The 20,664-nt window shown below is 46.4% G+C and overlaps 1 protein-coding gene across 1 annotated transcript in view; it reads left to right on the top strand.

Moving 5' to 3' along the window:
* Positions 1-20,664, top strand: part of LOC149371600 (cell adhesion molecule Dscam1-like) — a 184,964-nt gene that overhangs the window by 114,434 nt on the left and 49,866 nt on the right. Inside the window, exons 4-7 of the mRNA XM_089585203.1 lie at positions 11,317-11,463; positions 15,247-15,364; positions 17,241-17,416; positions 18,091-18,381. Coding sequence (XP_089441329.1) covers positions 11,317-11,463; positions 15,247-15,364; positions 17,241-17,416; positions 18,091-18,381 — 732 coding nt within the window. The remainder of the gene's footprint in view (positions 1-11,316; positions 11,464-15,246; positions 15,365-17,240; positions 17,417-18,090; positions 18,382-20,664) is intronic.

Raw genomic sequence — 20,664 nt, forward strand, 5'->3', positions numbered from 1 at the left:
AGTGAAGCCCCTCTCCATTTCTCCATTTGTGGATATGGGAAATTTAGGGTATTCGTCGGCAGGCATAAGCTTTCCAGTTAGAGGTATGAAAGCGCAACACCAGTTATGAACATGCCTAAAATGGCTTTTATGTTGATACGCACATCGCCAACATAACGCGCGACCAACGCTAATCTACTCCTGCACTGATTGCAACTTCCCCGCAAACCGTGGTTAAAGCAGCGAGAGCTGACACGTCACAGAGCGAAAAGTGGTGATTATGTGGATGAAGGCAACAACATGGGATTAAGAAAATAGAAAACTAGTCTTGCATTTTTAACGCATATCTGCTGGTTACATGGCGTGTATACGTGCAGTTTTGAGCATGCTTTTGGAACAACTGCGCGTTGTGTTCTGGTTGTGTTTGTAGGTTCTTTTTTGGCTCTAAAACTGGCTGCAGCTGCTCACCAACTAATGTTCTTAAACAGAGCTATTGCAGGATAAAACGATAAAAGAATACGCTGTGCAGAATATCGTCGAAGCTTTCCAGAGCAGCGTCAGTCGCTCAGGAGACCGCACAGCACTCAAGCGCATTCTTTTTTGAAACTGCTTCCTCGAACGCTCAAAGTTTAACGCTTCAATTTTGCGGCTCGCTGCAAGACGGAGCTCGGAGCTCCTTGTTCTAGAGCAATCCCAGAATAGGTAATAGAAACGTGCAATTGGTTGTTCAAAGATTCATCTGGAGGCGAAAAAATTCATCCCATGTAGTTGTAACAGCCCACAGGGACATTGTTCATCTTTTGTATATGATTTACTTATTTTCAAACTTGGATTGAGTCGTCAGTGTTTAAAATGCATAGAAGCCTGAACAGAACGTTAGGGTGCCCAGACAGTGGAGAATTTTCTGTACCGCTTTAGATAACTACAGAACACTAAAAGCAATTCGAAAAAGAAGAATTCACCACAGAAAACCTTATTAAGTTCTATCTTAGAAAAGGTCAGCATGCTAATTTAGATAATAAGATAGAGCTATGCACTTCTATAGTGGCGCCGAACAAAACCAGTGCCCTATTTTGTGCTTTTCAAAGTTTGTTGCTCTATTATGCCGTGCCCGAATAGCTGACATTCAGTCATATGTGCGACAATGAGATAGAATCTATGTTTGGAATTCGGGAGAACGCTTCTTTCAAGCACTGAAAGAACCATGTAATTTCTGAATAAAGGCTCTTGATTAACGCGCCTTAATACAAAACCTGCAACCTGCTGCATCAATTCGAGATGTGTGTTGGAGAATAAAGTGATATATACCGGCAAGGCGGGTATTAGAGAATATAGGGCTAACTAACGAAACCTATCATCGGCTGTTAGTCTGCAAAGAGCGAAAAAAGAAGGCAACTAACGGCGAAGTCTTCGATATGACGGCTGATACTGCGAATGAGATTTCTCTGTAGCTACGAATTCCCTTAGTGTTCAATTCCCTTAGTGTTCAATTCCCTTAGTGTTCAGCGTTTACATGGTTCTACAATCGCCTTCAATAAATCATTTCTACCTACAGCAATAGAAAATTGGAACCAGTTACCAGACCACATTGTAAACAAGCGTGACGCTAGTAAATTTAGAGACGCACTAATCGAACATTACAGCAAATGAAAAAACAACCGCATGCTTTGATTTTTACCATTTACTTTTCTTGTTACTATTCCTTCCTTTAGCCTATCCGCCACCATGTATTGATTAGAACTGCATTTTAACATTTCCTAGTGTACTCCAGTTCTTTTTGTTTTTTTTTTGTTTTTTATTCTTCTTGCATTGCATTGTGTTGTATTTTACTGTATTAACATTGTTATTCTCTTTACTTTGTATTTCAACTGTTCCCCCCCCTTATGTAATGCCCGAAAAGGGCCTTTAAGGGTACAATAAATAAATGAATACGAAGGCAAAAATTTACTCGTTATAACATTAGGAACGGTAATATTACACGGCGGTGAAACGTAGCAGCAATATCGGGCGTTTTGTTATGAAACTTGCAGCGCCATTTGAATTAGTCTCCATCCAAAATTTTTCAGTTGTTTGCCAGGAAACGAAAACCATTCTTGATCAGGAAAGCGACGAGTGATTTTGAATACCCTTGCGAAAACAGTCATTTGAAGGAATCACTGGTCTTTTTTTTAAATGGTTTTCTTGCTTGTAAAGGATAATGGATTTGTACCCAATTTTCAACTCATCTCTTGATCGAGACTGTATGAAAGCAAGAAATGCATTGCAAAAGCGGCGTAGGGCGCCTCATAGACCTGATAGTGAATCTGGCAATAGATCTCAGCCAGGTCTCTTGGAAGCTACACGAGCAGCTACATTTCCCTGCTCTGTTTTTCGATCTGGGCATTCTCCTGAGCCACCATTGCTGCTTTAGTTATTTGATGTGACTCTGCGTTGACCAGCTTTTCTTCGGCTTTATCGACGCCTCCGGCCGGCTTAACACCTTCCTGCACAGCCTCACACTTTGGCTGCCATTGCCGAGAGAGCGAAGCTGTTTTCTGATCCCGGCTCAAACCCACGTAGCGCCGAATATCAAGAAGATGGTTCCCATATTGACTCTTCCGGCGGCGCTGTACAGCCACCGCACAGCTGCTGAAAGTGCTTGACAGCGCACAACAAAAGGATCAAGGATGACTTCAATGACAAATCCTGCCTACGTCTTTCTGCGCCTTTTTTTTGTCAGTGCGGTAAGTCGGATTACTTGAGCTGCTCTCACACAGCAGCTATATATGACTATCAAATGACGCCCGCTGGTTATCCGCCAGCAAGTACACATTGTCAGCGAATTTCGCGCGAGCTAATCTGGCAACGGCCGAGTGGTTAGATGGTTTGGAAACAGAGTGGCTTGATTCGCTTTGCCATTAGTTTTAATTATATTCAGATCGATGCTGATAGTTATTTTTGTTCGAAACCCTTCCGAAAAAAAGTCTGTTTTCGAGGCCTTGGTTTCGGTGCGAGCTTCGCTACAATTCTGGCACGACGTTCGGCAAAGTTTACTGAAACTGAGGTTTCAACTATTCCATTCTTGAAATCAGCGGCCATTTTTTTTTAACTTTTTTAATCCATGCCTTGAGAGAACTTCCATGATTAAAGCAGATATCTTTGCTTAATGATATCTCGCAATTCTTAAATACTTCGTAAGTCAAAAAGGATTTACGTGTAGAAAGTTGCATTACCGTGCACGCTCATGTTACGGCCATGCTCAAGCAAACGCAGCTCCTCCTAACTAGGCAGACAGCAGTATGGGAAGAAAAAATCCGCAAAGCGGGAATTCTTTTCACTTTTGTAATAGTTTCTTTGAGTCACACGTTGCTCGGGGAGCTACTAGGAGCGCTGCAGCTATCATCATCATCATCATCTGCCGCCATGCACCGGTGTGCGACTATGTGACATTTAAGGCGCTCTCCCAGCTCTAGCTCCCGACGCCTACCTTCACTGCTCTTCAGGTCGTGACACTGGTGGAGGTGCGACCGATGCTCCCTACTCCTGCGGACGACTCGACGCGCCCGCCTCTTGTGACCACCCCTGTCCATCGTGCCAGCCGAAGGATCCGAGGCCTGTCCCCCGAGGCCATCCCTATTGTCAGCGCGCCCTCGACTACCACTCCTCTTATGGCGACGCCAATACCCGCCCTGCCTCCGACTGTCCCTGCAGCTAGCCCCACCTATCTCACCCTTCAGACCCCACGAACGCCTAAGCCCTTTCACGGTGACCTGTTTGAAGATGCCGAAGACTGGTTAGCTCACTACGAGCGGGTCGCCACCTTTAACTGCTGGGACGACGCTACAAAGCTGCGTAACGTGTACTTTAGCCTAGAAGATTCTGCACGCACGTGGTTCGAAAACCGTGAGTCTACTTTCTCGACGTGGCCAGACTTTCGACGTCAGCTCCTGAGTATGTACGCAAACAGCGACCGCCGGGAGAGCGCGGAGCGTACCCTGTCCTCTAGATTTCAGCTCCCCAATGAGGGTGTTGTCATGTACGTCGAGGATGTGACGCGTCTTTGCCGTCGCGCCGATCCGGCAATGCCTGAAGAAAAAAAGCTGCGGCACCTGATGCGCGGCGTAAAAGACCAGCTATTTTCCGGCCTCGTGCGGAACCCGCCCAATACCGTCGCGGAGTTTCTGGCCAAGGCCGTGCACATGGAGAAATTGCTGCATCAGAGATCCCAACAGTACGCCCGGCAACTGCGTCCATCGTCGACTCTGTCACCGTTGGACCGGTTCGACCATGATCCCAGGACGGATCCGGACTCCCTTCGCGAACTCATCCGTTCCGTGGTCCGCGAGGAGCTGCAGCACCTTCAAGCAACCTTTGCCCCTCGCGTCGATTCCGTAACCAGCGTCATCCGCGAGGAAGTCCGGCAGGCACCGAGAGCACAAGACGCTGCAGTTTTGCCGGCGCCGCAATCGATCCCATACGATCCCGCGCCATACCCGACTCCTGTCCAGCCAGTCACGTACGCGGACGTCGTGCGCCGCGCGGCCCCATCTCCTGGGCCTTCGCCTTACACCCCACCATTGGTCGCGGGGCACTCTGTTCAGCCGACTCCTTACTGGGCGGATCGGCGCCAGGCACCGCGGAAGACTGACCTCTGGCGCACTCCGGATCAACGACCGCTCTGCTACCACTGTGGTGAGGCCGGCCATCTCTACCGGCGGTGCCCCTATCGCGAAATGGGACTACGCGGTTTTTCTGTCGACAGCCCCCGTCCACGCCCTGGAGAGCGCCCTCAAGACATCGCCGAGTATGTCACCCGCCAGCGTAGTTCACTGTCTTCTCCGCGCCGCGAGTCGCGATCGCCTTCTCCACGCCGGTCTTCGCCCTCTAGGTCCCGTTTCGCCTCAGGACAACCTGGTTCCTCGAGCCCTTGTATGGAAAACTAGCTCCGGCGGCCTTTGTAGGCGAGGCCGCCGAACGCCGATCCGCCGCAAAGCTTCCACCGCCGCAGCAACCGAATAGCCCCGACGTCGCACGCCGCATCGCTGCACAGTTTTCCCCGACGCGCCTTTCGAATCGCCGCGATGCCGCAACTCCAATCGCGGACCCGCTCCCGCCGCCGCACCGACCCAATCGCCCCGACGTCGAACGCCGCATCGCCGAAGAGTTTTCCCCAAAGCGCCGCTTGAATCGCCTCGACGACGCAACCCCAGTCGCCGACCAGCTTCCGCCGCCGCACCGACTGAGTCATCCACAACAGCCATCGGCGGGCCGCGCTGAAGGCAGGGTCTCGTTGGATATCCGTGTTCTCGTCGACACAAAGGAGGTCAGCGCGTTGGTCGATACGGGCGCAGATTACTCTATCAATGGTCTAACGGAACGGCTCAACAAAACATTGGCGGACATGATCTCGATGTACGTCGACGTTGAACATAAAACCTGGGATGAGGTCTTGCCCTACGTCACCTTCGCATATAATACCGCGACGCAGGAAACCACCCAGTTCACCCCGTTGCGTCTCGTGTATGGCAGAGAGGTCCGCATGATGCTAGACGCCATGCTGCCGTACGGCGACGCAGAGCTCCCCCCTGAAGCAGGCCACTTCGTGGAACAAGCAGAGCAGGCCCGTCAGCTGGCCCGCTTGCACATCAAGGACCAGCAATCCGCCGATGCCCGACACTATAACCTTCGGCGCAGGGACGTGCACTACGAGCCGGGCGACCACGTGTGGGTGTGGACACCAGTGCGCCGCAAGGGATTGTGCGAAAAGCTTATGAATAGGTATTTTGGCCCGTACAGAGTCCTGCGCCGCCTGAACAGCGTCAACTACGGAGTTGTCCCCCATGGAACTGTGGTCGTCGGCCCTCAGCGTCAACGGCCTGAAATCGTGCATGTGGTGCGCTTAAAGCCGTACTTTTCGCGTGTCTGAGCGCTGTGTTCACGCTGTGGTTCGTACCTTTTTCCCCTTACCCCACGTGTGAACTTGAGTCTTCCCGCATGTCATCTAGCGCGCATTGTATAGTTCACCTCACCCCTATTCTTCTTTTTTTTGTTCCTCCTCCCCTCACTGTACATATTCCATTCCACATCGAGGCGATGTTTGCTTTCGCGGGGGGGAATAATGCCACGCGCCTAACGCGCCGCGCGGCCTCCGCGCTGAGTCGAAGACGACGACGAAGCGGCGGTGAGCTCTCGAGGCGCGCTGTTCTGTTCTGTGTTCTGGAACCTGGCTCCGTAAATAAAAGAAGACTCCCAGTCTTGTGTTCTTCCCGACGCCTACCTTCACGGCTCTTCAGGTCGTGACAATATTTAGAAGAAAAGCTGTACTTCGTGACCAAAGCTGAAAAACCCGGACCTTCGCTGAAGCCTCGACCTTGAATAGGTAAAAAAAAACAACATTGCCGCCACTCGAAATAGAACACGCGGCGGCACGAACAGATCGGCTTCGCTGGCCCTTGCACGGGAGAACTGTCGCCGCAGCCGATCACGCCTCGTTCTAAACTGCAACACACTCTCACGCTGTGCATTGCACACCGTCGCCTTCATCAACTTCTATCTGCGACGCGAGCACATCAGATCAGCTTAACCTCGATCACAGCTCCACCTGAGGCTATTACATTGTCCAGTGGGTGCCGGCTCACTCTGGGAATCCAGGAAACGAGGCTGCCGATAAATTGGCCCGAGGTTTGATTTGCCGGGCTCAGGACGGCCTCGGTCCAGGTTTCTCGAGAGAGCGGGCGCACACCTTTGCAGAGCTCACGCAAATGCACCGCTTGGACCGTCGGACTTACCCTCCTCCACACCCCTCCCTTACCCATTCCCAACAGATCCTCTGGAGACGCCTCCAGACCCGCTCTCTCTCATCCCCTCAGCTGCTATCCCACTACTGTGGCACCTCCCCTGCATGCACCCTGTGCGGCGACCCTCACGCCACACTCTCCCACATCCTTTTCGGCTGCCCTGCTGATCCTCCCCCGCAGGGACAGCCCGCGTTATCAAGTTGGGAGGACTGGGAGGTCGTGCTCTCGTCTCCGGACCCGCCATCGCAGCTTGCTGCGGTGCTTCGGGGTGCCGACGTCATGGACAAACACCGCATGAACGTTACGACGTAGAGTGGGACCGTGCGGTGGTCCAGGGACCCAAGGGGGGTCTAAACACACTTGCCATGATAAAGTTTTTCTCTCTCTCACGGGATGTGCTGATGATCCAGCAAAGCAAAACCATGAGCCAATAAGGCTAAACAACGGATTTCGCATGTCTACTCAGTTTAAATACGTTAAATTCCCTGCCATTTTTTTTCCTTCTCTCTTGCGCCTAACCATTATTGTCAGTGCTCGTTAACTGGTTTTGTGTACATTCATGGTGCTCAGCTTCCGAACAAAGTTTATGTTTATCCGCGAAGTCCAGCCCCATCTTCATTGGTGCTGCATCTTGAGTGTGCCTTCTGGCAACTGCCCCAAGTGACAGCTTGCGATGGGAAAGAGGCGTTTTCAAGCACAAACACTGCAAGGCTGGTGGTGAGCCTGGTCCAAACAGCGGTGACAGCATTATCGATGAAGTAGCCCACTGGTATCTCTTATTAAGGGGCAAATATAACTTATATCGTGGGCTAAAACAATTTAGTGCAGTGTGCTCAAAATATAAGTGGAAAACATAATTTGAGAAGGTTGCTTTCTTGCAAGGGCAGTAAATTGCAGAAATTAAAACAGGGAATCGCGGCCCTTTTACTAGTGTACTCGAATATGGTATGACGCAGCGACTGTAAGTCACGATTTCAGCTGATTTGTATTATACACTATAGCATTAGGGGACATAGAACGTAGAAATTCGCGATACGGCTCAAGCGTACTATGCCAACAGGGGGCTACCAGTGTTTAGGTTCAGGCTCCGAATTCGTTGTGAAAGCAGACTGCGTGAAAAGTTTGGTGCTTTTGAACGAAATAACTTCAAAGAAAAAAGTTAAGGAAAAAAAATGCCTCACCACGTTAATTTAGAGACCCATAATGAGCTGGGCACTAACTTTCGATGAACTAGTAACGAGTAGTAAACAATCCTTACACGCCCACGATGGCAGAAGGATAGATACTACCTATGGAGATGACAAGTGATCCAATATGTCGCCATGTCTATGGCTGCAACGGTACAAACATATATGCGCGCTCACAATACTGCTCGTTTGACCATGATTTTTCACGCCCTTAGAAGTGCTTTCGTACGGCTCTAAGAAGCGTTAAAAGATTCGTGCAGGTAGCGTGGTGTGTGGACATCCTACTCCTGAGGCACAAAAATTTTATTGGGGACTTAGCAGAGCTTCAAGAACAATTTCGAAGAACAGAATTCTAAAATGTTTTGCTACTGTGGATCTGAACCGGAACTAAAGTTTTTCACCCCGGACGCAAGCAGCGCCAACTTCAGCAGTGACATGAGACTGTTTCAGAGTCGCCACAGAGCAAGTTTTTGGCGTTGTCGGTTCATATTTTCATTAGCCATGTGACATTATCCAACTTGTTCCGGTTACCGCAAAATATGTGGTGATATTTACTGAAATCTATGTAAAAATCTTTGTTCAGTGGATAGCGCTGTGTAAAGACCGGCAATAAAGTACGGACGTAATGAACACGGTAGGGTAATTCATTTATTTAAAACGTGCTACAGATCGAAAGATGCAGGTATAGATTATGATCTATTGTTAGTGATTTAGAAAACAAACTCGAATCGTGCTCTTGGTTCAAAAGAAGCAGACTTTAAAAAATGGCACAGCTCAACTTCCCAAGAGCAGAAAAATAACACATCAAACAAGGCAAAATAACAATATCAAAAGCAGCTGTACAGCAGATTACAATTTAGCACAGTTAGTGCGGATGCTTGACGCAAATTAATGTAAATACGCAGTTTGAGAAAATAATTGTATGATTTAAGGCAATAACAAAAAAAAACAAGAAAGAACTCCAAAAGCAAAAAAAAAACGATGTTTGAAGAAAGTAATGTATTTTATGCACGTTTGCTCAGACATCTAAGAGTAGAAACAGAAACAGAATGAAAAGGGAAGAAATTTAGTACAGAAACTTGAAAGCCGCGCATACTTAAAGAAAGACATCTGCATACATAACAAAAACGTTCTCTTGAGACACATGATTTTCTCGCCTGGAAAGTAGAACGAATGAGGGATTATCAGGTGCCGCAACGGAGAGCAAAACCAAGCCCCGTAGGAAGATTCCCATGTCGCCCTTTTCCCCTCAGCTTAAGTGCTATACAGGCGAGCTCAAACTGCTTTTCTTTGCTGTCTCGCACCCTCAGTCCCTATATCTCCAGAGATTTATGCCCGCCCAGGGACATTTCCCCAGCAAAAGGCATATGCATTTCCGCCAGGGAGTGGTGGTATTAGGAGACTACGGCGAGGATGGAGGTTAACGGTTGAAGGGCGAGAAAGGCGCGCAGCATCCGGGGAGCCACAAAGTTGCATAACACGAAGCATGGGCAACGTATGAGAAGAAACGACCGTACGCTGTTGGATTTTGCGGTTATGTAACATTCCCCCAGGAGCCATCGCGGTTTCGGACTCGGATAAGGCTGGCACTAAAAGGGACGACGATGAAGATGAAGGAATATAAGGCGGGAACGGTGCACCTCCCTGTTCGGTATTTCTTTGAGGTAGAGGCAATAAATCTTTCGGAACGTTTTCCTGTAGGGCTCGGTAAAGGAGTCTTGAGCTCAGCAATTCAGCCGTAGGATTGTTGCTTCTCTTATCTGTATGTTTGCTTAACCCAGTAGACATTGGGCGACTGCTAAGCGCTGTTTATGCGAAGAGACTTACGGTTCGTGGCTTGTGCGGTTTCGTGACTCTGTTGGGTGTGAGATGAAAACAAAAGACCAAAATGTTCGCTGGTGCAATTTCCTTTAGAAATAATTATAGGGTTCTGTACAGCGTAGCAGGCGTTGCTGCGAGAAGCGAATGGTCGAGCTCATAATGAATGGTGGTATATCATCGATAGTAGATCAGTAATCAAAGAAGGCCCCATGAGGTATAAAGCAGGATAAGAATTAAAAAAATTGGCCATAGAACCTTCTTCTCTGAGCCACTATAACAAAATGAGTGTTATGTGTATTTTTGAAATCTGCTGCAGGATATTCAATTGTACTATGGTACAGTTTAAAGGATTTTCATTTTTATGGTTGTTTAATGAAGTCCTGATGTCTGTCCAAAAACTGGTACCAAATATAACTAGTAGATGGTAGTCTTATACTATCTGAGTACACAAAATCTGCGAAGTGCTCATGCTCTGCTCCATGCATTCAGCGCAGGCTGTACTCATGTTGCTGCGTGTCTGCTTCCGATGCCTAACAACTGCTGTACAGGGTGATGTTACGGGTGCGTACAGCCAATGCGGCTCCATGTGTTACCACAACGATGGCAACGGGCGCACATTGAAGTGCCTTGGACTGGCCACCTCATGCACCGTGAACAGATGCTAACGTTGTATTTGGTAACGTGAGGTTCACATGACTTTATGTAGACGGCCTACACAATGAAAACTAGCAAGTCGTTGGCGGTTTAATCAATCAAATCCGCCACGTAACTCTCCACATAACGCTCCATATAACCGCCCTCTCTCCTCTCCGCCCTTTCTTCCGAAGCAATAGAATTTGTTTTGCATATCAAAACCCATAGGAGGATACATGAATTTCTTTACTTCTCGTTTTCACCAGCTCATCGAAAAGTCTATGGTTAAGACATGGTGTTGTGCTAGTTGATTTATACTACAAGCAAATATAAAACTACGCGAAGAAGACGGGACGGGAGGAGTACGGAAACACTGTCACACAAAGCGCTTTGTGTGTGCTATTTTGTGGGCTCCTCCTGTCCCGTGTTCGCACACTTCTAAATTTACTTTCCAAGTCTAGGAGGTAAAGAATTTGGTACAAAGGCTTATAGGCCTTGTACGTGAGCAAATCGTAAGCAACTCAATATATGTGCGGTTTATCCTTTCCCTCTACTGCCTCTTTCCTCTTTTCCGCTTTTCTCCTGTTTTGCTCTATCTCCATTGTTCGATAGCAAGCGGCAGCGATGTTCAGTTGGAATTTTCTTGCCCTTTAGTTTATGCTTACTCTCTCTGTCTCCAAGTCCTATTTATAGGAAAGAGTATTGAAAAGAAGACACGAGTACGGCCACACTACTGAGGTAGGCAAGGCTCTCCATGCTGGAGTTAGAAGGGTTTCTGTTTAAGAAGAAATATGAAAAAAGCTTGACGTAAAGCAACTCACGATGTTACCACTGCGAGTCTATTTGGGATCGTCTGGACTCGTTCGAGGGCTCATTGATGACGTATTTTTTTTTGTTCACCTGCCCTTTTTGTTTCGCAGGGGACTACGTAGTCACAAGTGACGGTGAGCTGTACATCCGTGAGGCAAGGGACGCAGAGGAGGTTCTTCGTTACCGCTGCCACACCGAGAACACCCTGACCCGCAGGAAGAAGACCAGCACCAATTTTGTCCGCCTTCTTCTTAGAGGTTTGTACAACAGGTGTTGTTACCGCGTGTGCTGTGCACGTGGTTTTATGTGTATTGAATGAGTTCCTGCTAGTACTTGTAGCTGGAAATCTAAATTGTGAGCCAAAAAAATATGCACAGCGCTGATTTCTCGAGTCTAATTGAGGGTATATCGAAGCAGCCACGTCGCGTCTTTGTTTGTAGCCTTAGGTAGACTTGAAACACTGCTCTGCGTTAGAAGTACCAACTACGGATTTTTGTTATTGAAGTTCCAGTGCTGAACAAACTTCAGTTAAGTGTAGCAAACTATCAGTACTCAGGAAAGGTTGATAATAAAGGAAGGCACGCGAGAAATTGTTACATGTGGTAATACCTAGGGAAAAAATATGAAAGAGTGGCTGCGGTTTTTGAAGCTCATGACCTTTCCGCAGTATACTACACGCTGCTCTTACTACTGCAGTCGGTTTTAGCACACTGATGGCAACTGGAACTCCTACTGGCATGAAGTGTACCCAACTTCAATGTTTGCTAGAGACTTATTATCAGCCATGCAGTTCGAATTCTACCACATGATGCTCGTTTTATAAACGTACGCCTAGCCTTTATTATATCGTTTCTGAACTTCGAACCGCGGGCTTCGTACGGTATTAAATTTCACATAAAATACCACCTCATCCACAAAGTGCGTGAACGGCAGAAGAGCGTTAGGCTTCTGCTGTCAGAAAAAGAGAGGAATTGCTTGTAATGTCTCGCTCGTTAAGAAAAAAAAACATTCATTCCTTGTTCTCGCTACGCTAAGCCTCTCCGCGATAAAGATTACAACTTGTGGAAACAAATAATTTTGTGATGTTTTTAATGGACGTGTTGTCAGCAAGCTGGAATGGTTGCACAGAAGTACATGTATGTACTGTGCACTTTGAGTACTAATTCAAATACTTGAATGAAATGAATGAATGGCTATGATTATCGACAATACGATAGCACAACGAAGCTGAGTGGCGTTATTGCTCCTCAAGAGGTGCTGTATGTCGCGTTTGGTCGCCAGTCATCACGACCATCAGTCAGTTGTCATCAGCGTCGCTCATGAAGCAGAATCGTGGGCCTGGCTCATGTGAACAGCCAGCAAAACTACTTGCAGGGCGCCATCGTTTCAATAGGAGCCACTCTCCCACAGGCTTCATCGTTTCTCCCCTCTTCCTCTCCGTTACTCGTCCGTTTTTCTGCCCATCCTCCTCAGGACTTCAGCGTTGGTGACAAAAGCGCCGGTGGTTAAGATATTTAAATGTTTCCCGTGTAGTCAGCCATGTGCACTTCAATTGGCCGTGCCTTTTCGCATTCGTTTCGACGCGTTGTTTCAGTGACTGTCACTAGTTTTTAGCGCAGCTCGTTTTTCAGTGCCGAAGGCCTGTCATAAATGAGTAATAACTCTACGCACCAAAGAGGAGGAGGAAGAGGAGGAGGAAAGGCAGGGAGGTTAACTGAGAGATGAAAAGAGTTTGCTACCCTGCACTGGGAAAAGAAATCAGAGGATAAAAATGTGAGAGAGAAAAGGGAGAGGTATAAAAAAGCAGAAGGCGAAAAGACTTCGGTAAAGTCACAGCCTGTCATGCAGGCCCGAAACTCTTAAGAACCGCAGGAGGGCCTGGCAGGCTATCACCGTCGATGATCGCCGCAGCCAGTGTCTAAGAATGTCGAACTCCATTAGCGGGCATGAATCGATGTGTTCCAGAGCAAAGCGTAGAGAATGACTCGTAGAAATGTAAGCTGGGCATTCACAAAAATGATTAGATATGATATCAAAGCTGTGCACCAAGATTCCCAATAAATGCCGGTCGTCCTTCTTTCCGTCGTAATTCGACACTCTCGCTTCGTACCTGCGTCAGTATGGGACAGTATATAAGCAGTATTGAAGCCCGGGAAGTCACGAGTGTGGTCCAATCAGAGCCGTGCGCCGCGAGCCACATCGCTCTCGCATGTCTCACCCTTAGCCGGGCTTCCTTCTTTACCCTTTTCTTTCGCTTTGGTCCTGACGGTCTTCGGTGACAACATTGCTACTACCACCTCAAAACCAGACAAAAAGCTTTAACAGCCAACCTGTAAAAGGCAGGCAGAGAAAAGGGCTCTTGCGGAAACACTCGTCTGAGACCTACCGACTTTTGCGTAGCTTCTCTAAAACGACGTCGTTACAAGAAAAATCAAGAAAACTTCGGTCTAAAACAAATATTGCAGAATATGTTATGCCTGGAATCAAAGCGGGGCATGACGGCAGGCATACGAACCCATTTTTAAAACAAGGAATAAAAGCCGTGTCAGAAACAACTGAGCACGAAGCGCATCTCTGGAATCTGATATTACGATATAATCGTTTGTCTAACAGCGCAGCCGAGGAAAAAAAGAAAATTCATTGATAGATTGATTGATTCATTCATTCATTCATTCATTCATTCATTCATTCATTCATTCATTCATTCATTCATTCATTCATTCATTCATTCATTCATTCATTCATTCGTTCGTTCGTTCGTTCGTTCGTTCGTTCGTTCGTTCGTTCGTTCGTTCGTTCGTTCGTTCGTTCGTTTCCTTCAAATCACATGCTTCCTTTGTAAGTTTTCAGCCCAGGGTGTTTGCTTGCAAGCCGTGAAGTGGGACTCCTGTAGATTTAGTGAAAGTCTTACCCTCTGAAGAGGGCAGGACCACAAATCTTTTCCCATTCAGGAGACTTTGATCACTAAGGATGCATTACTAGCCACACGGTCTAGCTCAGAAAAAAGCCGCTCTAAAATCTCCACAAAGGGGTTACCTTTCAAGCTTCTAAGGCAGATTATTCAGCAAGGGCCACATGAACAGTAAAACAACAAAGATAAGTGTACGCCGAAATACACGATACGAGCAGCAAATTATATCAAGTGCATCAAAAAATAAAAAAATGTCACGATGAGAAAAAAATGAAGGAAAGCAGAAAATTCTAACATTAAAATCACGAGAATCCGCGGTCTTTATAGAGGGAACATATTTTCCCAAGCAGAAAAGGTAATCGGCCCAAGATTGGAAATAGAAGGTTTCATACTGGCCTATTGTAAGACGGGTCTTTTCCAATACATATACAATGTTGGGCCGATTACATATGCTGCTTGGGTTAGGTCCATGCATTTGCATGGTTCACAACTAGAGCATCTCCCTTTTTGTAATGAAGTGCGAGATGTGTCCTTAAATGGATTCAAAAACTGAACAGAGGAGACAAGTTAGATAGATCGGGCGCCAAGTGCATCTGGTATTTCAAGAGCAGACGCTGTTGGTAAAGGCGGACGTAAATTCTTTAGGAAGCGACTTCGCGACACAGACATGGACGTGAAGAGCACCTGGACATGTTGCGCTCTCCATGTCCATTCTTTTGCTGCGTAGTCCCTTGATTAAAAATCATCGGCAATTCATATTCTAATAAGAATTCATGCGAAAAAGAAAATTAAGGGGTGGAAAGTCTAGGCTGCTAAAAAAAATGAGGATGGGAAGATCAAAAGAAGATTAAGTAAGGTCAAGATTTGGCTGAAGGAAAGATGAACCGAACGAAAAAAACGATATATCGGAAATACGTATGCGCCTCTCTGTATGCTTCACTCCGTCACACAAATTGAACCTCCTGCATGATTAAAAATTGAGTCACGAGCCACTGCGAATAAGGCGACCCCGCAAAAGCACAGATTATTTTGACTGATTGCAGAAGAATACAAGGTCGACTTGAACATTGTCCTGGATGGAATATGTAATTTCTTTCGTTTCGGTTACATTTGTCTTCTCTCGTTTCAGATCCGGTAGGCATGCAGATACCATCCATCGTGCACCGCAGCAGCTCAACCGTTGCCGATCTTGGCCAGAGCACCGATTTATTTTGCGTCGCCGAGGGTGTCCCGGTACCTGCTTATAGGTCGGCTCAGTTCGATTCATTTTCTGGGATTTTTCCTGCATACACTGCTTTTCTTTCACTATTCTCACTGATTATTTTAGGAAGCTTTTCGTTTCCTGCATTGATTTTCATTTTCGAAAAGGTTGTACACTACTTTCCTTGTTTAACCGAAGGCCCGACATTTCCTAAAAAATGCATTCTTTTTCTATGTATCGAGGTTACGCGCTTTATTGCTCGCGCTGGGATCTAGAAAATTAACGTTTGTGAGCCTCATGGCGTTCTCTCCTTTATTCACTAGCGAGCACCGTCGGTGGAGGTCGAAGCAACAGAAAATGATTATTGTTCGAAAAGAGGGAGCAATAAAGTGAAACATAACTAAGCATAAATGATAGCATAACACAAGGTGAACGGACAGCTGGTAGGAAATATCGATGAAGCAAGCAGAAAATTGTAGAAGCAGTCCCTAAATGGGATATTTTAGAAGTGACTGAAGCTCGTTACCTATCCGCAGAAAACCGGTGGTTCTGGCTATGAAGCTGGTTCAGTAAACGTTTAACTTCAAATACAGAGGACCCCAAAAGTTATAATAGTGCAAGAGGGAATGCGACGTTGTGAAATTTTAGGATGTCGACAGCAATTTTGAGCTTCTGAGCAATCAAGGACTTTGAAACTCAGATGCCTAGTTCAATCTGCTGGTCCCTATTTGTTTGTGAAGAACATCCTGAATGATGTGCAATTGAGTTTGTAGCCTATCTTCCGTAATCTCGCAGCTACCTAACTGCACAGTAATGTCAACTGCAGCTTTCTCATTTGTAAAGCTGGATGCTCGAGCGCTTCAACTTCTTGTTTCCTTTTTACTTCTAATATGGATTGCTACAAAATTGACTACTGCGCTCATGAACCGGCGATTTAATGGAAGCAGCGTGTGTGGAGAGTGTTCCACATTTTGTTTTCTCATTTGTACAGCCAGAATGAGTTGATTAAAACGCCAGAGTCTCAAAGAGTTTCGAGGTTCCAATTTTCCTTAATTTCTGTTAGCATTCTAGCTATGAATCACAACTTTGTTTCAGCGAGTTTGCAAAGTTTGTAGTTTTCTAATAGTGCCCTTTTAACACAAAGCGATTCTAATTGACTCTGAACAAAATATTGCCTGCCCGGATGCTCGAGAAGGGAAAATCGGTGATGCAATATGATTCGGTACATGCATGCATACCGTTTACTTCCATTCGCATACTATTCCCAGTGCGCTTGAGTTTCGAACTGGGCAGGTATTTCAGCGAAGGAAAGCAGGCAACAATGAAAAAAGCACCGCCTATCAGCCGCATTGGAATTTCAATTGTCTACCCTACATTGAGGAAAACAAACAAAATGCCAGCAATAACGATGTTTTTTTTTTCGGCAGCCACACCTTCACGACACACTTCACTTTTGTGGTGTTGTCGTCCGCTTGAAGAATGCTGGAAAGCATTATCATCTCCAATATTGCTAGCTTAAAGAGGTCCCAGACAGATTCATTGTGCTTTCTTTCGTCTTTATTTTGCGTCTGGTTTATAAACAACGCTCAAATCTTCGTGAGTTCTGTAAGCCGTTTCCTGAAGAGGAAAACTAGAGCTGGACGGCTTTAACTTTTTGCGATTCAGCGATGACTTGCTAAAATCGGGAGCTCAATGCTACGTAGCTCAATGTAAACATCCTGGAAAGCCGTCAGTTTGCTATTCTTGACGTATTCCTCCAAAACAGCCCCGGGCGTTCTTTCCTGGGCGACAACATCAATGTTCTCCACATTACTACTACGAATGAAAGTTGTCATGCGGCAGATGAAACTGACGCTTCCACTGTTCTACCGTTCCGCGCTACTAGCAAACGCAACTGTTGTTGCCTCGCTCCTCTGTGACAGCTGGTACAAGCGTGAGGGAGAGCGGATGCTCGCGCTGGAACCCAGCGTGCGCGTTCGCCAGGTGGCGGGCGTGTTGCAGTTTCGCGATGTGGACGTCAGCGACGCCGGCACCTACGTCTGCCTCGTCTCCAACAGCGTCGGCGAGGCGCAAGCTGACATCCAGCTCGTTGTCACAAGTAAGTATTAAAGTGCAGACGACGTGCCTTTTGTCAGTCGAGTTTGGAGTCGCTTCGCCAACCTAGAACTTTCAGTGAGAAGGGCATTTCGCATAAAGTACGCGAGCAACACATAAAAAACACTGCTTGTGACAAAAACATTGACACAATAATACCGATGATTGAAATAATCTCATAAAGATGGCCAAAAAATGACTCAAGCAAATAACCTCGTAGAGTTCACGAAGCAAAACCTATAAAATCACTCTTAACCCATGGTCAGATGCTCAGTGCGTGCGCGTTATATCAAAGCTACTTCTGAAGAGCTTCCTTTCTATGAGTCATCTTTTTTGTCTCCATAAAATTGTGTGACGCTTGGAATTTTTCCGCGAACATCCTAATTTTCCACGCGTGCTAAGAGTAAACTGGTAAATTGGTTCTTGGGGTAAGGAAATGGCGCAGTATCTCTCTCACATATCTCGGCGGACACCTGAGCCGCCCCGTAAGGGAAGAGAGGAAGGTGGGAGTGAAAGAAGAAAGAGAGAAAGAGGTGCCGTAGTGGAGGTCTCCGGAATAATCTCGACCACCTAGGGATATTTAACGTGCACTAACATCGCACAGCACGTGGGTGCCTCTTGCGTTTCGCCTCCATCGAAACGCGGCCAAGAGCAATCCTCTTTTCCGATCCCTCGCAGCAAAGCCCTGGGTGACGGTGAGCCCTGGCCACGTCCGAGCCGAGGTGGGCCACGCGGCGGCCTTTCGCTGCAACGCCTCGGGCCTCGACTGGGGCCTGTTGGACGACACGAGTCTGGAGTGGCGCCACAACGGCCGCCGGGTGGTGCCGGCGCCGCAGGTGGCAGGGGCAGGCCGGTCTCGCGTGCTCCACCTGTCCTCCATCCAGCGCCAGGACCAGGGAATGTACCAATGCTTCGTGCGGCTGTCGCCAAAGCGCACTGTTCAAGCGGCAGCGGAACTGATCGTGGGAGGTAAGATCATTACGGGTGCATTGTAGTATTTACCTTCACATTTTTTAGAGCAACGCAAGCGGGTCTCATTCGTTTTAAACAAGATCTACAATATGAGCCCTGCGATTTTGTAAAATCTAAGATATTCACATGGCTACTCGCGTTTTTATTAAATCATCTTCCCAAAAATGCCGCAGCGATTAACTTTGAGTCTTTCTTTTGAGAACACCTGACAGGTTTTCGGTATTACTCTCTATTAAAGTATGCGTATTTTATGAAACTGTATGTGCGGCACACTTATCACAATACGTTATCAACGAGTGTGTCAAATCCACTACAGGAAGAACAGGTTCCATCTACTGAATTTATACTGAAGCCAGCTGTTGGCCTGTTCATTAGCGCATAGCCGCTTATATCTCTTCTTAGTAACTGAAAAGCAGTAGCTTCCTCCTTGAGACAAAGATAAAATGACGGAGGCATTTTTACACATTGAAACATTCGTAATCAAAACTGACATATTTGCAAAATGTGCTGTGTCCTCCCGTTCGATGTACAATCCTCCTCGGTTAATCCAATATGACCGGCGTGTATAAAGGAGGAGTAATATGTAAAATAGAAATTGCTTGCTGGAAAAAAACGTTCGACGCTTAAGTACCCATGGGAATTACATTCTCACTAAAGCGCGTCGTTCGTATACTTCCGTCAGTTGCACTAAAAATTACAGAGTTTAGGAGGAGCTTCGGGTAGAGAGAGTAAAACTGAAGGACTCAGTTAGCGACCATGTTATAAAACCGAGTTATACAGCGCAGGCCTTACACGTTGTGGAAGGAACATCGAACCGCATAATTTATCCAGCTAGCGTTATTCAGATAAGTTACCGTCAACAATAAGGTCCGTCACTGAGCGCTCCTTTGAACAATTCGATTACACCTTTCGCGCTATTCGATATTCCCCAGCGGAATCCCATCCCTCTTGGCCGCTGAATGTTGTTAGTGGTTAGGAAGGCAGTTTTGAGTTCATCTAAGCTAGAACGATACAATGTTGCAGTTGGGGAGGGGCAGGTTGAAATAATTCAACTCGTAACATCAAACTTTGAGCGGCAATGGTCAGCCTGAGGGTGTTTTACGATGTTAACTTCGGTTTTTATTTGAGTGTTTAGAGTGCACTATATGTACCGAAGTTTTCTACGCGTTACCGAAAATGATGTCAGTGAGCCATTTCAAGCAGGTCTTAAGGGTCACTCCGAGGTATTTGATTACGTCGGCGCCTAATTACTCTTGCGCATCAGTGCACTAACTGAAGCGCAGTGGTTTTTGCTTTTCATAGTAAACGTTATGGTGGCTGTCTTTTGCATCTTCTTAGCCATTTGACACATTGAAGTCCAGGCGCAAAACACTGAAGATGGGTTGTTCAAACCCAGCTGGTCTTTACCGCTATTGATGACCGAGTACAGAACGCAATTATCAGTGTTAATGAGCAATGTTGCTCATGTGTTATGGATTACTTAAGTGACATCATTCATTCAAATGATGAATTGAAAGGGTCCGATTACGGAGCCCCGTGGAACAGCAGATACAATGTCTACTGTAACAGTCAGTTTGCTATTGAATACAACAAACTGGGCCAATGATTATTGTCTGGTCGCCACGAAAGGTCGTCAGTTTTAGTAATAAGTGTGCTGCTACAAAGCGCATGAAATTCGCTAGATTAAGTTGTGAAAATGGCGTCAACCTATCTTTCGTCAGATAGAGACAATAAAGAACACGACTGAAGAGTGAAAGGCACTAGAAGAACAGAGAAGAACAGAGAAGAACAGAGAACAGAGAACGGTTAAACGCTGTTAAACATAGCAGATGGCAAGCTCTGTGGTTGATTGATTTCGGTTTAATTGCAATGAACTAATTGACACTAATTAATTCGGGCCGCTGACTATCGCAATGCATTCACACTTGACACGAGCTTTGAAACGGTATGTGACTGGATGTTATAGCACAAAGTTTGGTTTTAACTGCAATGAACCGATCAGCTGTAATTAATTCCGTTCACAAACTAGCACAGTGGACTTACACTTGAATTAGGCATTACAAGGGTGTATTACTCAATGCTATAGTGCAGTTTGGTTTTAAATGCAGTTAAACCAAATCAAATTCACAAATTAACGTAACTAAAACCAGTAGACATGCCTGCATAATTAAGCAATGGTCAAAAATCATGGTTCAAACACATGGTCGATCACTTCACATATACTATGCTTAGACACTTTAGACACGTAGGTAGAAAGTAGTAAAACCGACTGTCTCACTT

Source organism: Amblyomma mixtum, chromosome 1 (genome assembly GCF_055824585.1).
Source record: "Amblyomma mixtum isolate Tamu chromosome 1, ASM5582458v1, whole genome shotgun sequence".
NCBI lineage: Eukaryota > Metazoa > Arthropoda > Arachnida > Ixodida > Ixodidae > Amblyomma > Amblyomma mixtum.